Source organism: Tetranychus urticae, chromosome 1 (assembly GCF_039701765.1).
Source record: "Tetranychus urticae isolate SD_2017Ah chromosome 1, NJAU_TeUrti_SD_1.0, whole genome shotgun sequence".
Lineage (NCBI taxonomy): Eukaryota > Metazoa > Arthropoda > Arachnida > Trombidiformes > Tetranychidae > Tetranychus > Tetranychus urticae.
Window position 1 is genome coordinate 31,275,985 of NC_142958.1, and position 20,414 is coordinate 31,296,398.

At 32.5% G+C, this 20,414-nt stretch overlaps 4 protein-coding genes, 1 long non-coding RNA gene and 1 other non-coding gene across 8 annotated transcripts; 4 read left to right on the top strand and 2 right to left on the bottom strand.

The window, feature by feature from the left end:
- The first annotated feature begins 243 nt into the window (after positions 1–243).
- LOC107361717 (uncharacterized) lies at positions 244–3,947 on the top strand. The gene is made up of 2 exons (XM_015928586.3): positions 244–1,591; positions 3,210–3,947. The coding sequence occupies exons 1-2, from the start codon at positions 478–480 to the stop codon at positions 3,320–3,322; spliced, it is 1,227 nt and encodes a 408-aa protein (XP_015784072.1). The 5' UTR covers positions 244–477; the 3' UTR covers positions 3,323–3,947.
- Positions 3,948–4,186: 239 nt separating this feature from the next.
- LOC107361714 (uncharacterized) lies at positions 4,187–11,407 on the top strand. The gene is made up of 3 exons (XM_015928583.3): positions 4,187–6,138; positions 10,142–10,315; positions 10,380–11,407. Exons 1-3 carry the CDS (start codon positions 4,497–4,499, stop codon positions 11,228–11,230), a joined length of 2,667 nt encoding a protein of 888 aa, XP_015784069.2. The 5' UTR covers positions 4,187–4,496; the 3' UTR covers positions 11,231–11,407.
- On the top strand, positions 8,770–8,851 carry TRNAS-UGA (transfer RNA serine (anticodon UGA)). Its single transcript has one exon. It is a non-coding gene; the product is annotated as a tRNA-Ser (tRNA).
- Positions 11,408–12,641, bottom strand: Hus1-like (Hus1-like checkpoint clamp component). The gene is made up of 4 exons (XM_015928590.3): positions 12,490–12,641; positions 12,077–12,384; positions 11,891–11,998; positions 11,408–11,814 (listed from the first exon to the last, which is right to left on the bottom strand). Exons 1-4 carry the CDS (start codon positions 12,539–12,541, stop codon positions 11,455–11,457), a joined length of 828 nt encoding a protein of 275 aa, XP_015784076.1. The 5' UTR covers positions 12,542–12,641; the 3' UTR covers positions 11,408–11,454.
- Positions 12,642–12,772: 131 nt separating this feature from the next.
- On the top strand, positions 12,773–19,849 carry LOC107361718 (beta-1,3-galactosyltransferase 1). 3 transcript variants are annotated; one of them, XM_015928588.3, is made up of 3 exons: positions 12,773–13,507; positions 13,938–14,049; positions 18,259–19,849. In XM_015928588.3, exon 3 carries the CDS (start codon positions 18,491–18,493, stop codon positions 19,520–19,522), a length of 1,032 nt encoding a protein of 343 aa, XP_015784074.2. In that variant the 5' UTR covers positions 12,773–13,507; positions 13,938–14,049; positions 18,259–18,490; the 3' UTR covers positions 19,523–19,849. The 3 variants fall into 3 exon arrangements, with proteins under 3 accessions (XP_015784074.2, XP_089122579.1, XP_015784073.2); XM_089266453.1 differs by lacking the exon at positions 12,773–13,507 and adding an exon at positions 13,519–13,641; XM_015928587.3 differs by lacking the exons at positions 12,773–13,507; positions 13,938–14,049 and adding an exon at positions 17,448–17,944.
- Positions 15,237–17,359, bottom strand: LOC149094959 (uncharacterized). Its single transcript, XR_016198043.1, has 2 exons — positions 16,931–17,359; positions 15,237–16,671 (listed from the first exon to the last, which is right to left on the bottom strand). It is a non-coding gene; the product is annotated as an uncharacterized LOC149094959 (long non-coding RNA).
- Positions 19,850–20,414: the final 565 nt, after the last annotated feature.

Below are 20,414 nucleotides of genomic sequence, written 5' to 3' on the forward strand. Positions count from 1 at the left end.
AATTATTACAGCATGTTAAATAATTATTGCAATTAAGCAAAATTTTATCTCAATTATCTTTAAAGGAAATTAATTAAATCGAGGAAAGGGAAGTCCAATGATTAAATGGTCGATTAAGTTCGATTGTTTGTAACTATACTTTCCCTTGTTTGCCTGTTTCCTTGGTTAGCGATTTACCCTCGCTTTTTCCATTGGTCTTCCATTCCTTCTCTTCTGCACTCTTTGTTTTTATTTAGCGGCTCTTCACTCGTTTGGAGCTTTTTTATTGTAAGAGATCAACACTGTCTTCCTCTCGTTTAATCTTCATCATCAATTCACAATAATCATTTCTGTATTATATACATCTTTGCTCTGTTCACTTTGTTTCTTATTTGTGCATTTTCTCATTGTAAATTTTCCATAAACTTGCATTTTCTCATCCGTTTGCCTTATTTCCAATTTGTAACCTTTTTCTTCTCTGGTTAACTGGAATCAATTATGATTGCAAATTCTTCACCACCTCGATCTACACCTTTAACGCCTTTCAACAGTTCACCTTTTAGTCGTGGTTCCCGGGCAGTTCACCAAGGTCTGAAAAAAGCTAAAGCTGTTATCAATACTGGAAAGGACGAGGCTGATATCGATATGGGCTCGCTGTCTTCAAAAGATGATATTAATGGAGGTAACGAAGGTAATGCAGATAAGCAGACAAAACCAGAGTCGCCAACTTCAAGTAGCTGTGATGCCAATTTAACCCCAAGTTCAAGGGGAATATTGAAACGCCGAAGAGAAGCTGAGATGGATTGTGACGAAGCTGTTAGCTGTAGTAAGAAAAAAGTTATATTTGCCAGTCCAATTTCTGTTTCAAAAATCATCGATAATGTTCTTGCTGCAAAAGGTCATAAAACTATTAGGAGACGAAAGCTCAGATATGAAGATTCAGCTGATGAGACTAGTGATAGTAAAGAGGCGCCAACTGGACCTATTGTTGAGCCTGTTCTTGAAAAAATACCTGAAACAGAAACACTTGCCTTGAATGGAGCAATCCATGAAAATTCTGAAAATAGTGAGCCTGATAACAATGTTAAACAAATGCAACCTGTGACCCGTAGAATGAGAAGTTCCACTCGAGTAGGCGTTAAAACACCTAGTAATCCTCAATCTGATAGTCAAGTGGAGAAACTTGAAACCAATGCAAAGGACACTCAAGCTGAGGGCAACATTCCAAAATCTAGTGACATTAAAGTGAATGTAAAAAGCAACCCTGAAGTCATATCGCAAGATGCAAACGATACCGAAGAAAGTGATATTATCTTTAAAAATATTGAATCTTTGCTCATGAAGATGGAATCATCAAGTTCAAGTTCAAGTGACACACCGAGTTCTGTTGGTTACTTCAAGGAGAAATTTGTATCGCTTAATTCAATTCCCGATCCAAAACCCGTCCAAAACACTGACAATGACCTTCCCAAGAAAGGCAACAAAATATCATGTCTACTAACACCTAGTAATTTTGAATTTGATCTTAATTGTATACCACGCTTAGACCCTTCCCAAATAATTCCTAAGGCATCAATTGTGATAAAAAGATTAACTGAAGAACTCATCAACAGTAAGTGATTCCAATTTAAATTCAGTTATGTTTTACTATTAAATAATGCAATTAAAGTTATCATTATATTTTTGTTAAACACAATTAAGAGACTGAAACCTTTCAATTTAACAATCATCCAACCAATTAATTGATCTGATGTTTTTGATAATGATAATCATCTAAACAAATTGACTTCTTGCTTTTAATCTTGTATTTAATCAAGAATAACTGAAGAAGTATTCATGTTTTATTGACTGTAACTGTACCTTAAACAGCAACAAAAAAAAGACACCAATCCATACAATTTATTATTTAGATAACTTGTTTCTTAATTACTCTCAATTAAATTAGCTTTTTTACGCCAAATAAGTGAAAAAAAACGAACCAGATTATCAAGTTTTTCATTTTGTTGTTCGTTCAACAACAAAACCAATTTGTTTCTCTTTTCATTTGCTTCAAGCAACTTGATAGTTAGTTAATCAACTGAAGAGCAGCAAACTGTCAACTTAAATTGCTGTTTTCTTACTCACTTTTGGTTAATCAGAACAATTGAAATGACTAACCCTGCGTTAATTGTTTTACTTTCGACGATTTGCAATCAAATGGTTATAACACTGATTTATTTGTTGCAAGGTGTGTTAAGTTTAACCTCACCTATCAAATATTTCTTATCTTCATTTGATTAATACAATTTATTTCACCAACCATTTACTAACATCATCATCTCCATTGTTACTGTTATCATTATTAAAATATTATATCGTTAAATTGGTTTCAATACACTTTAAAATGCATTAAAAATGATTAACCCAAAATTTAATTAACCACACACACCACACTGGTTGATTGAATGAAGACGAGTTATTATATTATATAAAAATGGGACTTCAACCAGTTTAAAATGATTGTTCAATCCCAATGTAGGCTATTTGCTTTCATTATTTGATTATGCAGAAAATGACAAAACCCAAGTATATCACTTTTAACAACAATTAACACCCACTGTTAAGGTAATAACAATCATTGAGGTTAACCCTTTTCACTTTACAATGCAGCATTAACTTTCACAATCAACAGGAAGTATGAAAGTATGAAAGTTAAATCATCAAAGATTATTTCAATATTGATATCGATCAACACTGAGAAATCAAAGATTTAAATCATGAACTTAATCAACTTTGTCAAGGATTAAACTAAACCATTCCAAGTTTACATGCATTATTCATTTTCTTATGCATATTCAACGATCAATATTAATCAATCAATCGTTTAAAAAGGTTTCATATTTTTTTGCTTTTTTTGTTGTCTTACATTTTTAAATCTTTAATCAGTTATTCAGTTGATTGTTATATAGATATTGTAACAATTTTGAGCACAAAAAAAGGTTAACAAGTAAAATGAGTACCATTTTAGCAAATTGCTATTGGTTTTTTACTTGTTAACTTGATTGTATCATTTTTACTGTTGACCATAAAATAATTTTAAATTTTTTTTCTTTGATAAATCAAAGTTAAGGTTAATAGTTATAATGTGATAATTAGTAGTTTAATTTGGTAACGAAAAATGATGAACTGGTATTTCTTTGATTCTCATGTGAAACTTTTTTTTTCTATTTTATATTTTTTTTCTTAAAAAGGGTTACTTGGTAAGGAGAGGAACCAAGAGAAAGCCACCAATCAAAGAAACAAACAAGATTATTTGAAGCTAATTGTGGTCTCGGGATCAAATCGTAAACAAAAGCGGAACTAAATGGCTGTTTGACTGTTTCATCAATAAAAATCCGCAAATTATTTCATCAATAACAATGATAACCTGACAACAATAAAGGCAACACCAAAAAAAGAGACAAAGTGCGGTTCATCTTAAAACTAGGGCAACCTTGAATGTTAACAATTTGCTGTTTTTTTGGTCTTATTTTAGCAAAACAAGAAGTAACAACAACAGAAAGATTAGAGAAACAAACCTGATTCCAGAAATTCATTTAATCTAATTAACATGATTGATCAGTAAACATCAACTTTCTCTACTTGAACAACACAAACCAGCAAACAATTAAAGCCATTCAACTATTGCCTGCACACAACTCTTTACTATGATGAATTAATTCCGGACAAGATCTGCAATCAATACGAGATTAAAAATCCATTCTAGTTAATTTGGCTTTAATTTGATTGTCTTGGCGGATTTGATTGGACAATTGAGATGTCTCCTGAAGAGCTTGTTGATCAAAAAGCATTTATGCAAATAGAAGTTGATTCCCATCAAATATTAATTAAATTGATTAAAGATTACGATATCCAGCAACATTGGATAATAATTTAACTGTACAAATAATGTTAATAAAAAAGTAGGACGAAGCCACGTCAAAAACGAACCCATTAAATCTCTCTTATTGGGAACGCTTAGCGATCTTGGTTTTTTTTGTTGTTTTTTCGTGGAACCGGCTTCTTCGCTATCTTTTTACTGAATATTTCAGCCCACTTCAAGCTCTCATCATCATCATCATAATCAACGACAACATCTTACTTCTCATCCCTTTAACTTTCTTTCTCACACTTTTCAATCAACCTCTCAAATAACAAACAAAAATCAGTTTTCCTTCATTTGTTTCTCTATCTTTTTAACCGAACAGTTGATCATTTTTATCGTAATTAAATTTCATTTTATTAACCAAGTGAGCAAACAATCTAATTAACAAGTGTAATAATTGTCCTTTACGATTGAATGTCCGAGTGAAATTTGGACTAATATTTCCATAACTTATCTAACCGTTTGTTTGACCAGCAACTGCCTTGTTATAACTTGTGATATGATATTTGTAACTTAACTCTAGTTTAACTGTCTTTAAATTTATTTGAAAATTGTTACTAATTCTCATTTCGAGACATTTTCCAATACAAATCACTTTAAAGCCAAATCAATAATGTATTGGTTCAACTATGCACCTTTAACTGCCATTTTGTTAACAACTTGTTTAAACGTTTGTTCTTCCTCTACATCCTATTCAAATCTTTACGAGGACGATGATCGATACTCATTAGATGCAGATTCACCTGATCCCATCTCAGAAGGTGGAATTCGAGGTTCTCGGACTTACCAATTTCCATCTTCTCAAATCAACAATTATCCAAATGATGGATACTCCAAAGCCGAAGACACTCAATCTGATCCAATCTCATCTGTGCGCCGATTCCCTCAGTACCCATCTTCGTCTTCCTTAACCACTTCACCTTCCATAATACCTTATCAAGCAAGTGGTTCCTCGCTATCAAGTGATAGCCTTGTTTCCCGCCAGCCACAGGTTATATCAGTTCTCAGTGGAAATGCTTCGCCCCATCAGAGTATCACATGGAAACCACCGGCCACTATTAACCCACCGCCAAAACCTGGTCATTCTTCAAGTCAAACTCAGGGTCGATCTTCAGGAGCTTCTTCAACATTAGATTCAAATTCACACTCTTCATCTCATGGATCTGAGTTAACAGAGGAACGCTTGAATCGCTTTTATCCAACTTCATCTCTAACGTCAACCGTTGAGCCGCGTTCATCACCCTCATCATCTAATCCATCATCCTTCAAAGATCAAGGCCAACCTGGATCACATCAAACAAATAAAGTCACTCGATCATCATTACCTTCAACCAACTCATCACCAGTTTCAAACTCAGCATCAGCATCTCATCCTTCATCTTCACCAACCAATAGTACAGGGAAAAAGGATGATGTTGTCATCTATTACTATTATTATTATGATGATGATGATAGTAAAAATGGAACCATGACCCGAGTTGTCAAAAATTCTGATTCAAGTTTAGACACAATTCCAAGTTTAGAGGGTTACGATAAAATACCAGATAATAAATTGTCTAAAGGATCAACCTCATCATCACCAACAATATCAACTTCCTCATCATCCTCGTCATCTTCATCTCGTAACCAATTTCCCAATTTTTCTGATACTTTACGTGGCTCAACATCTCGACCTTTATCATGGACAACTTTCAACTCTTCTGGATTACCCTCTTCCTATAGTTCCTCTTCTTCTTCCTCCTCGTCTTCATCATCTTCTTCGTCCTCTTTATCCTCTTCACCAAATTACTTTGCTAACTATCAACCTCGCCCCATCTCAGGTTCAATAGATACACATGTTCACTCATCAGTGACCCCACCTTCATCAATCAACCCACCTAAACCATCAACTGATGTGTCAGTCTCGGTTTCAGTTTCAGGCGATCAAACGACAAGCTCATCACCCAATCCAGTGTCCAATGTAATACGCTATGGTTCCAATTTGAACAACCGACCCAATTATGATTCACCTCGAGTTAATAACATTCAAGGCCTTAATGCACGAGGAAACTCATTCTCACCCCAATTTCCTGGTCAAGCTTTCCGTCATATTCCTGGTTCTTCAACTCCATCGACATACTCTGGACATGGATTTCCTTCTGTAGGCCCTTCAGTCACTCGATCACCATTCGCTTCCAGCGATCAATCGGTATCAACTAAACCATCAGAGCTATTAACTAACAACCATCATCATCATCGGCACACTTTACCCAACGGTAAGCTCAATCCTCTCTTTACTTTTCAGTTGTTTATGTTTCAAATATTATTAGTAAGTCAAACTAGTATCTTTGATGGTCATCAAAGGTTCATAATGTAAGTAAATGACAACAAAAATTGCAAATTACAATTTAGTTTAAAGTGAAATTACACAAATTATCTCTTTTCGTCAGCTCTAAAAAGTCTCAGTAATTTACTCATAAACTCAATAACAATATAGCATTTGATACAAATCAATTTTTTATCTAATGTTGGCAAGGTAAATTAGTTGGCGTTGGTTTAAGTTAAATTGAACTCGATTAAACTGCATTAAGTATATAAAAAGTTGAAGCACGATGTGACCCGTTTTAACGTTAAATATTCATTAGACAAAAAAAGAGTTTGAAATTAAACATTTGATTAATGTGATGATTTAGTTAATTTATTTGTTGATTGGCATTAACATCCCGGTAGAGGAAAAAGATGTTTTAAATGTATCCCCAAAAAAGATTGTCTGATCATTTGTTAAATGTTTCGTTGAATTGATCAACATTTGATTAACATGAGTCTATTTTAATTCAGGAACTGGGGAAATTGAATTCGAAAGTTTATAAGATACTGAGTTTAAGATGATTTTACAATTACATGAAAATGAACAAGAGTAGCATCAATCTAAACATCTATACAATAAAGTCAAAGCATGAAATTTTTGTATAAAATGAAGGCGCCTAAGGCGGGAAAGGATGCTTAAAGAAATTTCTGCGGCCAAATGATGACCATGATTTGACATGAACAAAAAATACTTGAGATATCTAGAAACTCAGGTTTTTGAGAAAATCATTAAGCTTGTTAGATTTCATTTTGTTCAGCTGTTGAATCAGATTTTATTTTATTCTTAGTTTTGTTCATTGACGATGGTTTTTCATCAAGAATTAGAGTCTTAAATATGGATTTAATTTATTGTATTCAGTGAAAAAAATTACGATCAGTCATGATCGGGGGCTCCAATTGTTTTTATAGACACGAATAACGATTAGAAACACAATTTAAAAAATCCTGTGACTCCTGTCTTGAATTGAATCTCGAAAACAAACCAATATTTTTAATGATCCAATGATACGATAAATGAATTTAATTTGATCATTTCATTTGTCATATTTGAATCATTTTGAGTCCATTGAATGTCGAACATATTCATTTTGATTAGATTTCAATTCATCACGAGTTAACAGCACCATAGCAGCATTAATGAAAGTCAAATACTGAGGAACATTAACAAAATTAGTAATGGGATCAATGCCACATTCATCGGCTGAGTTAGATGCTACACCCTGTAAATAACTATTATTACCAAGTTTCCTAATTAAAGGTCCGCCTGAGTCACCGTTACATATACCCGATCCAATAGCATTAGCAGTACAAAGATCTAAAACTGGAGTAAAATCACCAGGCAAGTTGTAACGACTGCACATTTCATCAGTAAGCCTGAATAAAACCGCTGACCGCAATTCATCTGGCCGTACATTGTTTTCAATTAAGCCAAAGCCTATTAATGTAACTGGTTCACATAGAGGTACAGTTTCAGTGATGGGTAGTCTAATAGTTGCACGTTGCCGAGGATCAGGTTGGTCCATTAGTATAACAGCAATGTCATTTTTAGAGATGTTGTTTGTCGCCATATAACCTGGATGTATCACATAATGTGCGATTTTGAAGGTTAGATCCCAGTCCTGGATAAAAGGCGAATTTCGATAGTTTGGTAAAATCCGAATTTCATCAAGCCCATCTTCACTAAAGGGATACAACGAGTTAGGATCTTTTAGGATACATTCGGGTAATCATTTGAAACTTACTCTTCAACACAATGACCTGCTGTTACCACGATTTGCTTACTTATTAAGGATCCACCGCAATAGTGACGGTATCCTGTTGGGCTAGGGGGATATTTTTCTTGAAGAGAAACGAAAAAAGGATATTCGTCTGGTTCATGATACGAATAGCCGTAAGCAACTTTTTCGAGTTGTTCTGTTAGATCCTCGATGTCTGTTGATACAAGATTTGCATATAAAATCATCACTAAAACTGTACAGAAAATCATCATGATTTTGTTAAAGTAACAAACATTCCACTTTTAAGATTGAAATACTTTTAAAGGCCAAAAATATAAGCTGTAAATGCTCTGAGTCTTAATCAAAGTTAAAACTAAAATTTAATCAGGAAAACAGATTGGTTCATTATTAATATTGGACAAAGTTTATTATACTTTAAAAGTCTCATTATATTATTTCCAAGATGTTGCATAGTTTCATCAAGAAAATTATTAACCTTGTAAAATGCAATTGCATTTACTGTTAGCTGTTTGGTTTCAAGTTTCATCAATTTAATCATAAAAAGGTTTTTGCGATGAATTATTATTAATATCAATCTGTCCACCTGTGTGGACTAAATTCCAATGGATTTATATTCCACCGCCTTAACCACTCGGTCAGCACTTGTAACGTTATAAACTGTTTCTGAACATATTCAACAATCATGACTTCTCATTGAAACTCATCAATCATCTTAATCGGCTGATTGTTTATTAACGTTCAACAGAAACTGATGTTTGAAAAATGTAGTTTTTTATTCCGTTTCTTCAGCATGTTATATCAGCAGTCGTGGCCGAGTGGTTAAGGCGATGGACTTGAAATCCATTGGGATTTTCCCGCACAGGTTCGAATCCTGTCGACTGCGAAAACTTTTTTGGCCTCAAACTTTTCAAATACGAAATTCACGTCAAAAACAAATTTTGAAATGAACTTCCACTACAGCTTCCATATGAACTTCAAACAACGTTTTTTTCATACAAACACAGCATATAAACGCACAGAAAGATTCCAAGCCAAAAAATAAAATACCAATCATGTAACAAGTAGATAAATCTGTAGCATGTTGGAACTTGCTATAAATTTCTGAAGAAATCATAAGAAAATAATTCGACTCGAAAATATTTTCCCAATTGAAGGGAAGTTTGCAAAAAGCAACAAAAACCAAAGATACAATTTCCATTTTCGAACGATTTCATGGGCATGATTCGATACTTCGAATATTTCTTGAATAAATTGGAATTGATGAGAAAAAATATTCGATTGCGGAATGGAACGAGTTTTGTTTGTAATGCAATAAATGGAGCAAAGATCTTATTCAGAATTGAAAATATCTTAAGATGTTAGAGTTAAATTAAATTAAAAATCTCTATTTGTTGGTTATGTCGACAGTTAACTAAACAATCTTCAAAATACTGACCTAAATTTTGTTGGGTTCAATTTTAGTTTCAATCAAATTAAACCAACAAAGATTTGAGTATCTTTTTTGCTTGCCCTGTCAAGTTATTAGTTGATTGTAGATAGACATTTAAATATGAAATATACAAATTTAACATTTACTTTCTCATTGTTCAGCTAATCATAGTTACCTTAATACAATATGAAAGATACAATTTAGCAATAATTTACCATTTTTCATTTTTTTGTAACTTTAAAAGGGTAAACAAATTAACCAAATGAGCACTTGTCTGATGAGGTTATAACCTGATGTATTTAAAGGTAATACCAAGCTTTTAGTAAACATTATTTATGCTTAGATAATAATGATCATGATAATAAATATAATCAGAGTTAATAATAAAGATCATGTTGAGAGCGTTTATCACGCTTCATCAAATCGCTTGGTTAAAATTCAAACAAAAACTGGTAACAATAGAGGAGAAAATAGTTAATGCAAATTGTTTGCATTCATTTATTATTTACCTAATTTTGATCAGTCACAATTGTTATTTGGTTTCGCTTTTTGTTGTCACTTAACCATTATTATACCTAATAGTTTAAGACCATCAACATCACCATTTTTTTATTGCAAAAATCCTTTCACTTGGTATACTTTTGTACAAACAATTGATGATCAAAGTTGAATTGCAATTTAAAGTGATGAGATGTCATTTTTTAATGTTGATTCTTACCTATTCTTGTTTATCTTTACAAGTAGATTTATCATCTGGATCACAATTAGCTAAATCAAAGTCATCAACAGCAACACCATTCGTAACATCACCATCAACAAGCACAACAACATCAAAACCATCAACAACTACAACTACGACAACCACAACTACAACTCAAGCTCCAGAGGAACCAAATGATTCTCGAGGTCGTCGACCAGGTTAGTTATTGATTGTAGCAAATTTAAAAAATGATTTTAATATAAAACTCAATTATTGTTACAGGTTTTGGTTCAAGAAGGCGATTTGGTGCTCCATCTAATCGATTAAGTACATTAAACCGAACCAAAGCTCCATCAGTATCAACAACTACAACCACCACAACCACCACAACTGCTCCAACTACCACTTCAAAGCCTCGGTCAAGAAATTATGGCAACTCTCTTCGTAAACCTTACAGAGCTAATCGACCTTTTGGTAGAGTCACTGAGGCCAATGAGGTTAAAGAAGACACTGACGGTTCACACTCTGCATCATCTTCAACTTTAGCTCCAGTTAGTCCTTCAACTGCTCGCTCATCGTCCTCTTTCTCAGCTTCTACGACTTCATCTCCAAGGCGATTTGGCTCATCTCGTGGACGTTATGGGTCATCACCATCACCATCGACTCGAAGTACTACCACAACGACTACTACAACAGTAGCTCCAGAAACAACCCAAAGAACCGCTTTTAGAAGACCAGGATCACTCAATTCATTATCGTCTAGAGGAAGAACTCGAAATCGACCCAATTTCTTGCGAGGGCGCAAAAATGAAGATGAAACCACTTCTTCATCTCCAAAGCCAACTTCAGCTGATATTACAAACAAGGAGGAATCAAGTAGAAATAATAATGAAGAAAGTGTTTCAGTAAATTCTGATTCTATTACTGAAGCTCCTTTGATTTCTGGTTCATCGGAAAATCATTCCTCTGATGAAGATAGACCTGCACCTGAATCTTCAACCACCGAACGTGCTCCAATCAATCAACGACAGCGCTCTCGAAACTCTAATCCATTATTTAAAAGTCGTTCCAGGCCAAATCTTTTCGGTGCACGTCGATCAAATCCACAAGGTGAAAGTGCCGAAAGAAATTAATCCATTCATTTCCTCCAAGCAACTATTCGCTTATCTCATCAAATTCCATCATCGTTAATATTATTCTTTTATAAAATTATTTTAATATTATTAATTTTATTGATTGACTATTTCAGTTACTGGCATAGTAATTTTGTAAAAAAAGAAGTAAAACATAAAATTAACTGAGTAAATTAATTGAGTAAGAATTAAATTTTTACTTTCAACTTGTAAAATACAAAATTTCAAGAAATGTGTGGCAACACAAATTGGACGGTAATACCATCTTGCAGGAAAGAAAAGTGCGCATTGCGCTCGTCTGTAAGATTGAGATAGACTTGAATATTTGAGGATGGGTGTAAGGCTTTGAAAAAATTGTTTACTCTTTTAATATCAACAGTAATAGCAGCGTGAAAGGCCAAACTCCTATGGTCATCCTCTATGTTTACATTAGTAAATTTGCGTGTTATTTCGAGTGATTCTCCTTTAACTTGAAACACTAGATCACGGGAAGCTGTCAAAGAAATATTCAACAATGAAACAATATTCCGACATTTTTCTGTGAAGCTTTTTAGGTGAGCAACAGGAGGTAAAATTGCAGTAATCTGTAAATATGAAATTTCAAGACAAAAATTAGTAAATGTATGGCTGAATAATTAACTAGTGATGGAGAATAATTACATCAGGTGGTGGTAAATTAGGCTCTTCATAACGATTCCAGTATCTCTTGTAAACAACTTCGACATCAATATAATTATATATAATCCGGCTTTTATTGGTCAACTGACTCTGGTTTTAGAAAAAAAGAAGATTAGAAAATCGAATTCAATAAACCTTATCGCTCTCGTGAATTGAGCATAAACTTACAGTTTGTTCAAATTCTAATGATAGACATGGAGTTGTTCTTTGGCGTAATTTTATCTTTAAAGATCTACAATTTGAAGCTGAAGTTTTGAGAGAGTTCATCAAATTTTCTGACTTAGTCTTAAGATAGATAACGTTATCAGGGGGAATACCAGCAAGTTCGTACTGCTGAAATAGGGAAGACTGTGGTATTTCGGTCCATAATCTCATGGCTCTTTCAGTAACCTCTGGTTCAGCCAAAATATAAATGTGATCTTGAGTAAATTTAAGAACTAGGGTTTTAGATTGTTTAGCGAATAAATTGACAATTCCTGTAGAGAAATGGAAAAATAAAGAATGACGATTAAACACATGTTCAAAATAAACAATAGCAAAAACACTTGAAGTAGCGGGAAAATAACAAAAAGAAAACTTACTTGTTACTTGAGTAACGACACTCATGTCAACAGCCTCTCCCCGTAGTTTCATGATGTGATCAACTCTATCAGAATCGAGATAAAATTTAAATAATTAGGTGAAAAAATAAATGAAACACAATTAGTAAAAACTCATATTGAAAGAAACAAAAATAAACAGAAAAAAACGTTCTAATCTAAATTTTACATCGCCAGATAGCGCTACTCGATGGCGCCTTAAACCAGCCATCAAACCTTAACATCAAGTCGATCATGTATTAATAAACAAATTTTGACAATCAAATTCAACTCTTCCAACTCTTAAGTCATCCTATTCATTAACAGTCAAGAAATATGTGTTAATAAATTTGAAGAAATTTTTTCCAGTATTTCCAGCTTAATTTAAACAATACATGTGAACATCTTTCGAACCAAAAAAATAATCGTTCAAAATCAACAGAAAACAAATTGTAAATTAATAAGCTTGTCTCGTTTTTTCAGCTTTGAAACTGTCAACTTTTCTGATTGTTTGATGTGCCTTTCACCACTACTGTTTGTGTCCATTCAAAAAAGTTAATTAAAGGTGTCAACTACTGAAATCGAAGTAACAACCTGCTTCAACATTTTCTTACCAACCATCATCGCAATTAGTGTGGTTTATTTTATCAAGTAAATATTTTGGTAATTTTCTGTTTATTTCTTCAAATCTGAAGATCTGCTTCCACTAAAATAGCAGAATCAGTTGAAACATTGTTTATTTGGTTTATCTGATTTTCCAAATCATTGGTTCCTTGGCATATCATGAAACATAACTGTTAGTGGAGCCCAAACAAGTGGATAAATTAACCTGATAAAATCGCCATTAATAATTGATTATCAGTGAATCTCTTTGGTTTCAACAAACAACAAAATGTGTATTCCTGGTTGGCCACATTTGTAAACCAACTCTTGAGACCCAATCTGGTTAAAATTCAAAACCAGTGTTGTGCAATGAAACTTGGTAATGCTCTCGATGTAAACCAGAAAAAGTGAAACCAAAGTAAGTTTAATCTTTCAATTTCGTCTATTACTCATATTTTCCAGATAGATGTCAATTTAATTTCAATCAAAGAATAGAATTATCCTTTCTCTTCGGTTTCAGTAATAGTTTTGATCCAACTGCAATATTAATCAGTAAGATGATCTATTTTTTCATAAAACTCTTACCACTGTAAACAGAGAAACAACTCTTAGAGGTTAAATTGTGAATCTATTTGTAGGCTGTTCATGATGCTCCTGATTTCTGCCCATATATTTATAATCTCATCCCAATCAACCTTAATCATTGTGATTTACATTTCCAATAATCAGCTGAATGCTAAAGCACAATATATTCAAGGTTGTCCAGTTAACAGCTGAACATCAATAAATCAATTCACATTTCTATCAACCAGTAAACCTCATTATTTTTACCTCTGTTTCACATATAGCTTACATCCAGTTACCAATCAGTGTTTCAACAACACAATTGCAATCAACAAAGTTCTGATAGTTCATCGCTTGGTGTCAATAGTTACAATTTGTCAGCTGGAAGACAAAAAGGTGAGTTTTTTTTCATTTTACAATTTTCTTTACCAATTTAGATGCTTGATTGGTTCGAAGTTCAGCAATTATCTTTAACATTCAACACTTTCCACGAGTAAAAATCAATTCATGTTCACCTTACTAATTGTAATGATAAACTATTTAACCAGGAATGTTTTATTGTAGAAGACAAAGTCGCAAAATTAAACTACAAAATGCTTAATCTAATTGCTAGCCATTAGTAATTACCAAACTGTTGGTATTTTTTTCAATAAACTGTTTCTTTAACATTACAATTAGATTAATAAAAAGTGAAACATTTGAAATGTAAAAAAACATTAAGCCAGCAAATTAAAACAAACAACCAACAATTTAAAAACGTGAAACTCAAAGAGCTATATTATTGAGAAATGTAACAACAATTAATTGTTATTGTTGTATTAATCTCATCATTAATGTGTAAACGTCTCATCAAATTGACATTTTCACAATGAATTAGAGTCAAATTTTACCAGAACTTGACAGTTGGCAACTGTTAACAATCAAATCAATGACATTGACATGTTTCTTTTGGGCTATTCTTACCATTCAAACTAATCAACTTACCAAACATATTACACATGAATTCATTGTACTTCATCAAATGCAAAGAAAATGATTAAATTGAAAGGAAACAAGTTGGATAATAAATTTTTCAAATTTTCAATCATTATCTGACATTTATTATTGTTATAAGTGAAAAGAAAGTTGAAAATGGTGAAAAAATGTCAACTGAAATGAACAAAATGGCTGTTAAATCTCAAGTTCATTGTAAATCTTTTATCCAAAATGTATTAGACAATCGATATTATCGTTAAATGGTTTGAATAATGAAGCGAAACAATTTCATCAACAAGATCCATATTGTTAAGGTAACAGCTATTGTTGTTATTGATTATCACCTTTATTGGTCAGTCTAGACCTTTACGTTTGACCATTACTAGTTAAGTCTCTGGTAAACCCAATCAATGTACAACAGATAACCATCGTTAATTAGCAACTCATGTCAACTGATGACCAGAAAATTTGTTAATATCCTAATATTGGTTGGTTGTTGGATTATTGTGATGTTTTAATGTTTATTGATCAATATTTTTATTTTTAGGTTTTCATGACAATCATGAGAATTATCATTTATATGAAAAGATTTTGTTCTTTTTTAATGATAGGATTTTAGATGAAAATTTATTGAACCATTTGGGCTGAGCTCATGTTAATTTATCTTATTGCCTGTAAATCATTTTGATACAACTTGGAATGATTAGCATAGTGTATAACTACGCTTTTATTAATATGCAATGAGTTTTATTCATCATTTGTATTCCATTTCATCTTGTAACTGTTGCTCAATGTTTCATTTTATATTATCAGTTGTAATTTCATTCCATGTTTCCACTAATTTGAAATAGCAAATTGATTAATGGCTATTGATCAAGATGTGTAACAATTAGATTTGAAATTTTGTCCATCATTCATGCGTTCCATGAGTTGGTTACATAAAAAAATCATATAACTCTGTCTGATTTATGCCTTTCACAAATAATATGTAATATAAATGATCTAATCAATTAACCCAATTAGTGAAATGCATTTTTCATTGTCTCACCACCTTTAACGATGAGTATCAGTATTAGAGGAATTAACCAAATCTTTCAATTAGTATCGCATTTAGGACAAGGACATGCTAATCTTAATTATTCAAAATCAACAATGATCATCAGCAGTTTGGTGGCATAAGTAATTGTCATTCATTTTGTCATTTCATTGTTGTTTGATTGATGCAAGAATTTTAATATCCATTCAATTCCAAGATCAGATCCAAATTAAGTCTAAAGATAGATCATTACTGAATCAACAGCATTTCCGTTGCCAACTGCAAATTACTGTCCGAACTCTTTGTCCAAGCTGGAACTTGATATGAATAGTTTGACATTAAAGATTGCAAATTGGTTCTAAAGTATTGCTGCCTGTTTGTATCTCAATCCAAGCCTGGCTGGTTATCCAATCCATCATTAGGTAATCCATGTAAATATAAGTGATTGGTAAGCTTGCTATTTCAGGATCAAATAACTGTGTTTATCCTAATTTGGTTAAAATATCTTTTGTCCAACAGCTCGACCAGCGATCCTTTAATGTCTTCTAAATGTTGAGCCATTTCTTTAATTGACCAATCAAACCTCAGATGTATTAATAACTTTATCCATTACGTTACCTCTGAATCTCAATAATTCTTGAATGGCGGAGAAGCTCTTTCTCATCATGTTTAGTTTTCTGAAGAAATATAAAGATATTTCCAGATAATGAGGCAGGAAAAGCTATATAATTGGTATCCTTTAGGTTTAGGGTCACACTTTGACTTTTTGGCAGATTGGTTGAAGCTCGTAAAGTAAACACTTTTTTCTTGTTAAAACATCCAGTAATCTACTTTAACCATTACCGGTACATTTATTTTTCCTCTTTAGGCTGGTTCTTTAGTTAATTTCCTTTTCCTTTGAATTAATGGTGAATATTGTCCAACAGCATCCAAATTAGCTTCTTGACACTGTTCGCTTAATTTATGTCAACATTATCACTTGTAAATAGTTTACCCATGAAGTTTCCCTAAAGTAAATACACGAAAAAAAGGTTAGAAAAAAGAAAGTAAAAACAATAAGAATCATGAGAGTAATTTTATACACTTCATTACTGATTCAACACGAAAATAACTCAGCTTTGGAAATTTTTCTTCGTTACTCATCGTGATTTCCATCCCTTGGCCTTGTCATCAAACTGTCTATGCATGGTTAGTGTAAAAAAAACTTTTGGCAGTGATGGTTACAATATTTCCATCTGTCTCAACCAATCTTTAACTAATAGTTACCTTAAACAATGTTTTCAATCATTTGTAATTCAACATCCATTTGACTCGACATCGTTTTAAGAAAATTTAACGTCTCTAATCACAGCAATGACAATATTCAGCTGAACCATTAAGGCTTTCAAGGCTTGAAAGAGACATTCTTGATCATCTGGTTATTACTGCATTGATTCCAAAGTGAATTTTCGTAAGTGTTGACACCAACAAGACCAAAGAACGTTGATTAACATCACAATTTTATATTTTATCGTTTAACACTTCTACAAACATTTAGAGTTTAGAACAAGAATGTTGATGATTCACATTCCATGATTTGGAATAAGCACTGTTGATGTCTTGAAGTCTTCAAAATGACGCAGAAACTTCTCAAATATGGAAGATAACACACATTGGATTAACAAAGAAAAGATCGTTTTGTCATTCTAGGCTTTGGTGATCAAATGAATAAGAAAGTTGGTTGTCTAAAGATTTTACAAAATCGGTTAAAATAAACGAAATTCAAAGTCAGTGTTGATTTGACCAATGATTGTAAAGGGATTAATTTAAGACTAGGAAAATCAAAAATAACCGTTGAAAATATTAGTTATAAGTTATTTCTGTCTGCATTAACAGACAATTTGTTATCTTGATAGAAACTGTTTTTCACTTCAATTTTTCAACTGTTACTCAGAGTTGACCTTTTTAGTTGTTACTCTTCCTTCCTTTACCATTTTTATTTGCATTTTTTTCTTGTTCTTTGTTCATCTGTTCTCAATTAGGGGTAACTTAATTGAATTTATCAGTTTTTTTCCATTTTTCCAGTGTTCTCTTATTTTGTGCTCTATTCTGTTTCATTATAAAACGTTAATCAAAATAAAACTCATTGTTTTCCTCTTTTTCTTTCTTTCACTCACTTTTCATCAAAAATTCAAAGTCAAAATATGTTCTCACTGTAACGGTGAATTATAACTTTCTCACGAATTGATTCAATCACGACGTTTTTTCTCATAGACCTTGATGTTTTGTTTCATTTAATTGGTATATCATATGTTTCTATAATATTATCACCTCTAATTATTTTACCAGCTTGTTAACAATTTTTCAAATTTGAATTGTTGTGAAAGTTAGCTCATCAATCCTTTTCACTGTTGTTTTGCTTGTCTCCAATGTGAATCTACCCTTAAAAATAATTTATTTGTGCACCAACCAACTAACTCCGATTGATTCTTTGAATCAATAAAACTTGATAATTGCTCTATTATTCAAAATGTCCATTGTATTCACCTGTATTTTCGTATGCTGCTGAATAATCATCTTATTGATATATTTTTCTTTTTAATCTGTTTTTGCAGACACAAATTACGCCTGATATCATGACATTTCTACTGATACATTGATAAAAGTTACTAGTCATCCTGATTGCTCCAATTTAACAGCTGTAAATAGACACATCATAAAACATTCCTACTATCATCATGGAAAGTTTGAAATCAGTCAATTATTGTGACCTTTGAGACAACCAAAAGTTTTTAATGTTTCTGATGAATTTTGGGCAAAACGCAAGTTGCTCTTTGAGCGCGTTCAATGAGGCAGATAATCTTTCAACAAATTTCTTCGATGGGAAATAAAAGCAAACTGTTCTTAACTTTGCTCCCAATTCTTATGGTTATCTGTATTATTCACATTCTCAACCAAACAAACCCAACATTACCTCGTCAAATATACTCAGTTCACCACCGACAGTTTACTAATTTCCAGGATCAAGTCACCCCGAATAGTGATTTCCCGTTTCAACTAATCAGAACTTTAAACGAGACCAACCAAGCTAACTCCAGCTATACGAGTATCGGTGACAAAATTTGCCCACCAGGAATCAAAAAATTAATTGTACTTATCATGGTTGGACCTGAAAATCGAGAGACTAGAGATGTTATTCGGCAAACTTGGGGCTCTTACCAATTACCTGGTCTGTCTTATGGTTTTCTGATTGCTCGATCTGAAGATGAGGAAATAATGCGAATGGTATCCTTGGAAGCATCCCTAGAACGAGATTTGATTATTGATTCATCATTTGTAGATAGTTATGATAATTTAACCAGGAAATCTCTATCTATGATCGATTGGGCATCAGCCTATTGTCCAGATGCTATTTCCATACTCAAAACAGACAGTGATATGTGGATCAATGTACCTTTGTTATTTACATCGATACCTAAACTTGAACCAGGTCTTCATGGTCATTTATACTCAAAAGCAAAACCAATTCGTGATGAGAAGAACAAATGGTTTGTCCCAATAAATCAATATCCTGGTCGATATTTTCCTAATTATCTCAGTGGAACTGCTTATTTGTTAGTCAACCGAGCAACTAATTTATATACAAAATTGTACCAAGCTTCATTAACAACCAATTTTTTACGAATGGAAGATATTTATTTAACTGGTCTGGTTGCTTCCAAAGCTCATATCAAACTTCATCATCACAAAGGTTTCAATTTCGTCAAAGTGCCTTTCAGAGTTTGCAAGTATCGTCAATTAATCTCATCCCATGAAATCTCTGATGAAGAAAAATACCTTTATTGGCAGTTGCTTCAATCGAATGAAACTTGTTCATGATAGATTGAAAAGGTCAATTTCACAATTCTTTACCATTTGTATTTATTATCCAAATCTTCCTCGGATCAAACAGTGATAACAAAGCTTATTTAAATCTTTCTTCAATTGCCTATTGCGTCCTGAAATTTATAACCAACACAGTCAAAATCATCATCAAATCGTTGCTGCACCTGTTGAATTTTTTGGAAGCTAATATTTTCATATTTGATTCCGAAATTTGTTAAAGTTTATCAAGTTAATTTGTTTGTTTTTTAATTTTTCAGATTCAAATCCAGTGTCACAATTTACAAATGATTTTCAACAATAAAATCGTAAAGTCATGTTAAAGCACAGAAGTCTTCATTTCTCACATTTTTGGCAGATTAAACTAATTCCATTGTATTCGAGCTAAAACCGTTAGACACAGATTTATAATAAAAATCATAAAGATAATCTCTTGGCATTTGGTTGAAGCTGATCTATTCATGTTCATGGCTGAACTAATCAAAGGTGATCAACATTAGCTTCTGTGATCGACTTTGTCACTTGACATCAGCCTTACATAGAAACAATCAGCAAATCTTGACTTAACCTGCACCTTGATATTTCCTGTTGAAACTTGATGATAACTCTCTTTTAATCATCCATTATATTTACTCCATTTGTGGAATCAAATCCTTTTGAATTGATCATAAACAATCAAAAATCATTTGATACAAATGATGATAAATCATCGTAATCAGTTTTAGACAGACGGAAAGAAAAGTCTATTGTTTTAAAGCAAATTATGGTATTAATTAACTCTTTTGATTAAATGGTTTAACTTAATCAGAAAGGAGTTAATTGTTAAGCTTATTAGTTAAGTTGTAAACAATCTAGTAGTTTCTATGCGTCTTTTGTCTGGTTTTATAAT

Coding starts and splice junctions, on each gene's coding strand:
- LOC107361717 (XM_015928586.3), top strand. CDS start 478: ATGATTGCAAATTCTTCACCACCTCGATCTACACCTTTAACGCCTTTC. Junction 1,592..3,209: donor AACTGAAGAACTCATCAACA/GTAAGTGATTCC, acceptor TTTCTTAAAAAG/GGTTACTTGGTAAGGAGAGG.
- LOC107361714 (XM_015928583.3), top strand. CDS start 4,497: ATGTATTGGTTCAACTATGCACCTTTAACTGCCATTTTGTTAACAACT. Junction 6,139..10,141: donor TCGGCACACTTTACCCAACG/GTAAGCTCAATC, acceptor CTTTACAAGTAG/ATTTATCATCTGGATCACAA. Junction 10,316..10,379: donor TTCTCGAGGTCGTCGACCAG/GTTAGTTATTGA, acceptor TTATTGTTACAG/GTTTTGGTTCAAGAAGGCGA.
- Hus1-like (XM_015928590.3), bottom strand. CDS start 12,541: ATGAAACTACGGGGAGAGGCTGTTGACATGAGTGTCGTTACTCAAGTA. Junction 12,385..12,489: donor TGTCGTTACTCAAGTAACAA/GTAAGTTTTCTT, acceptor ATTTCTCTACAG/GAATTGTCAATTTATTCGCT. Junction 11,815..11,890: donor CTAATTTACCACCACCTGAT/GTAATTATTCTC, acceptor TCATATTTACAG/ATTACTGCAATTTTACCTCC.
- LOC107361718 (XM_015928588.3), top strand. CDS start 18,491: ATGAGGCAGATAATCTTTCAACAAATTTCTTCGATGGGAAATAAAAGC.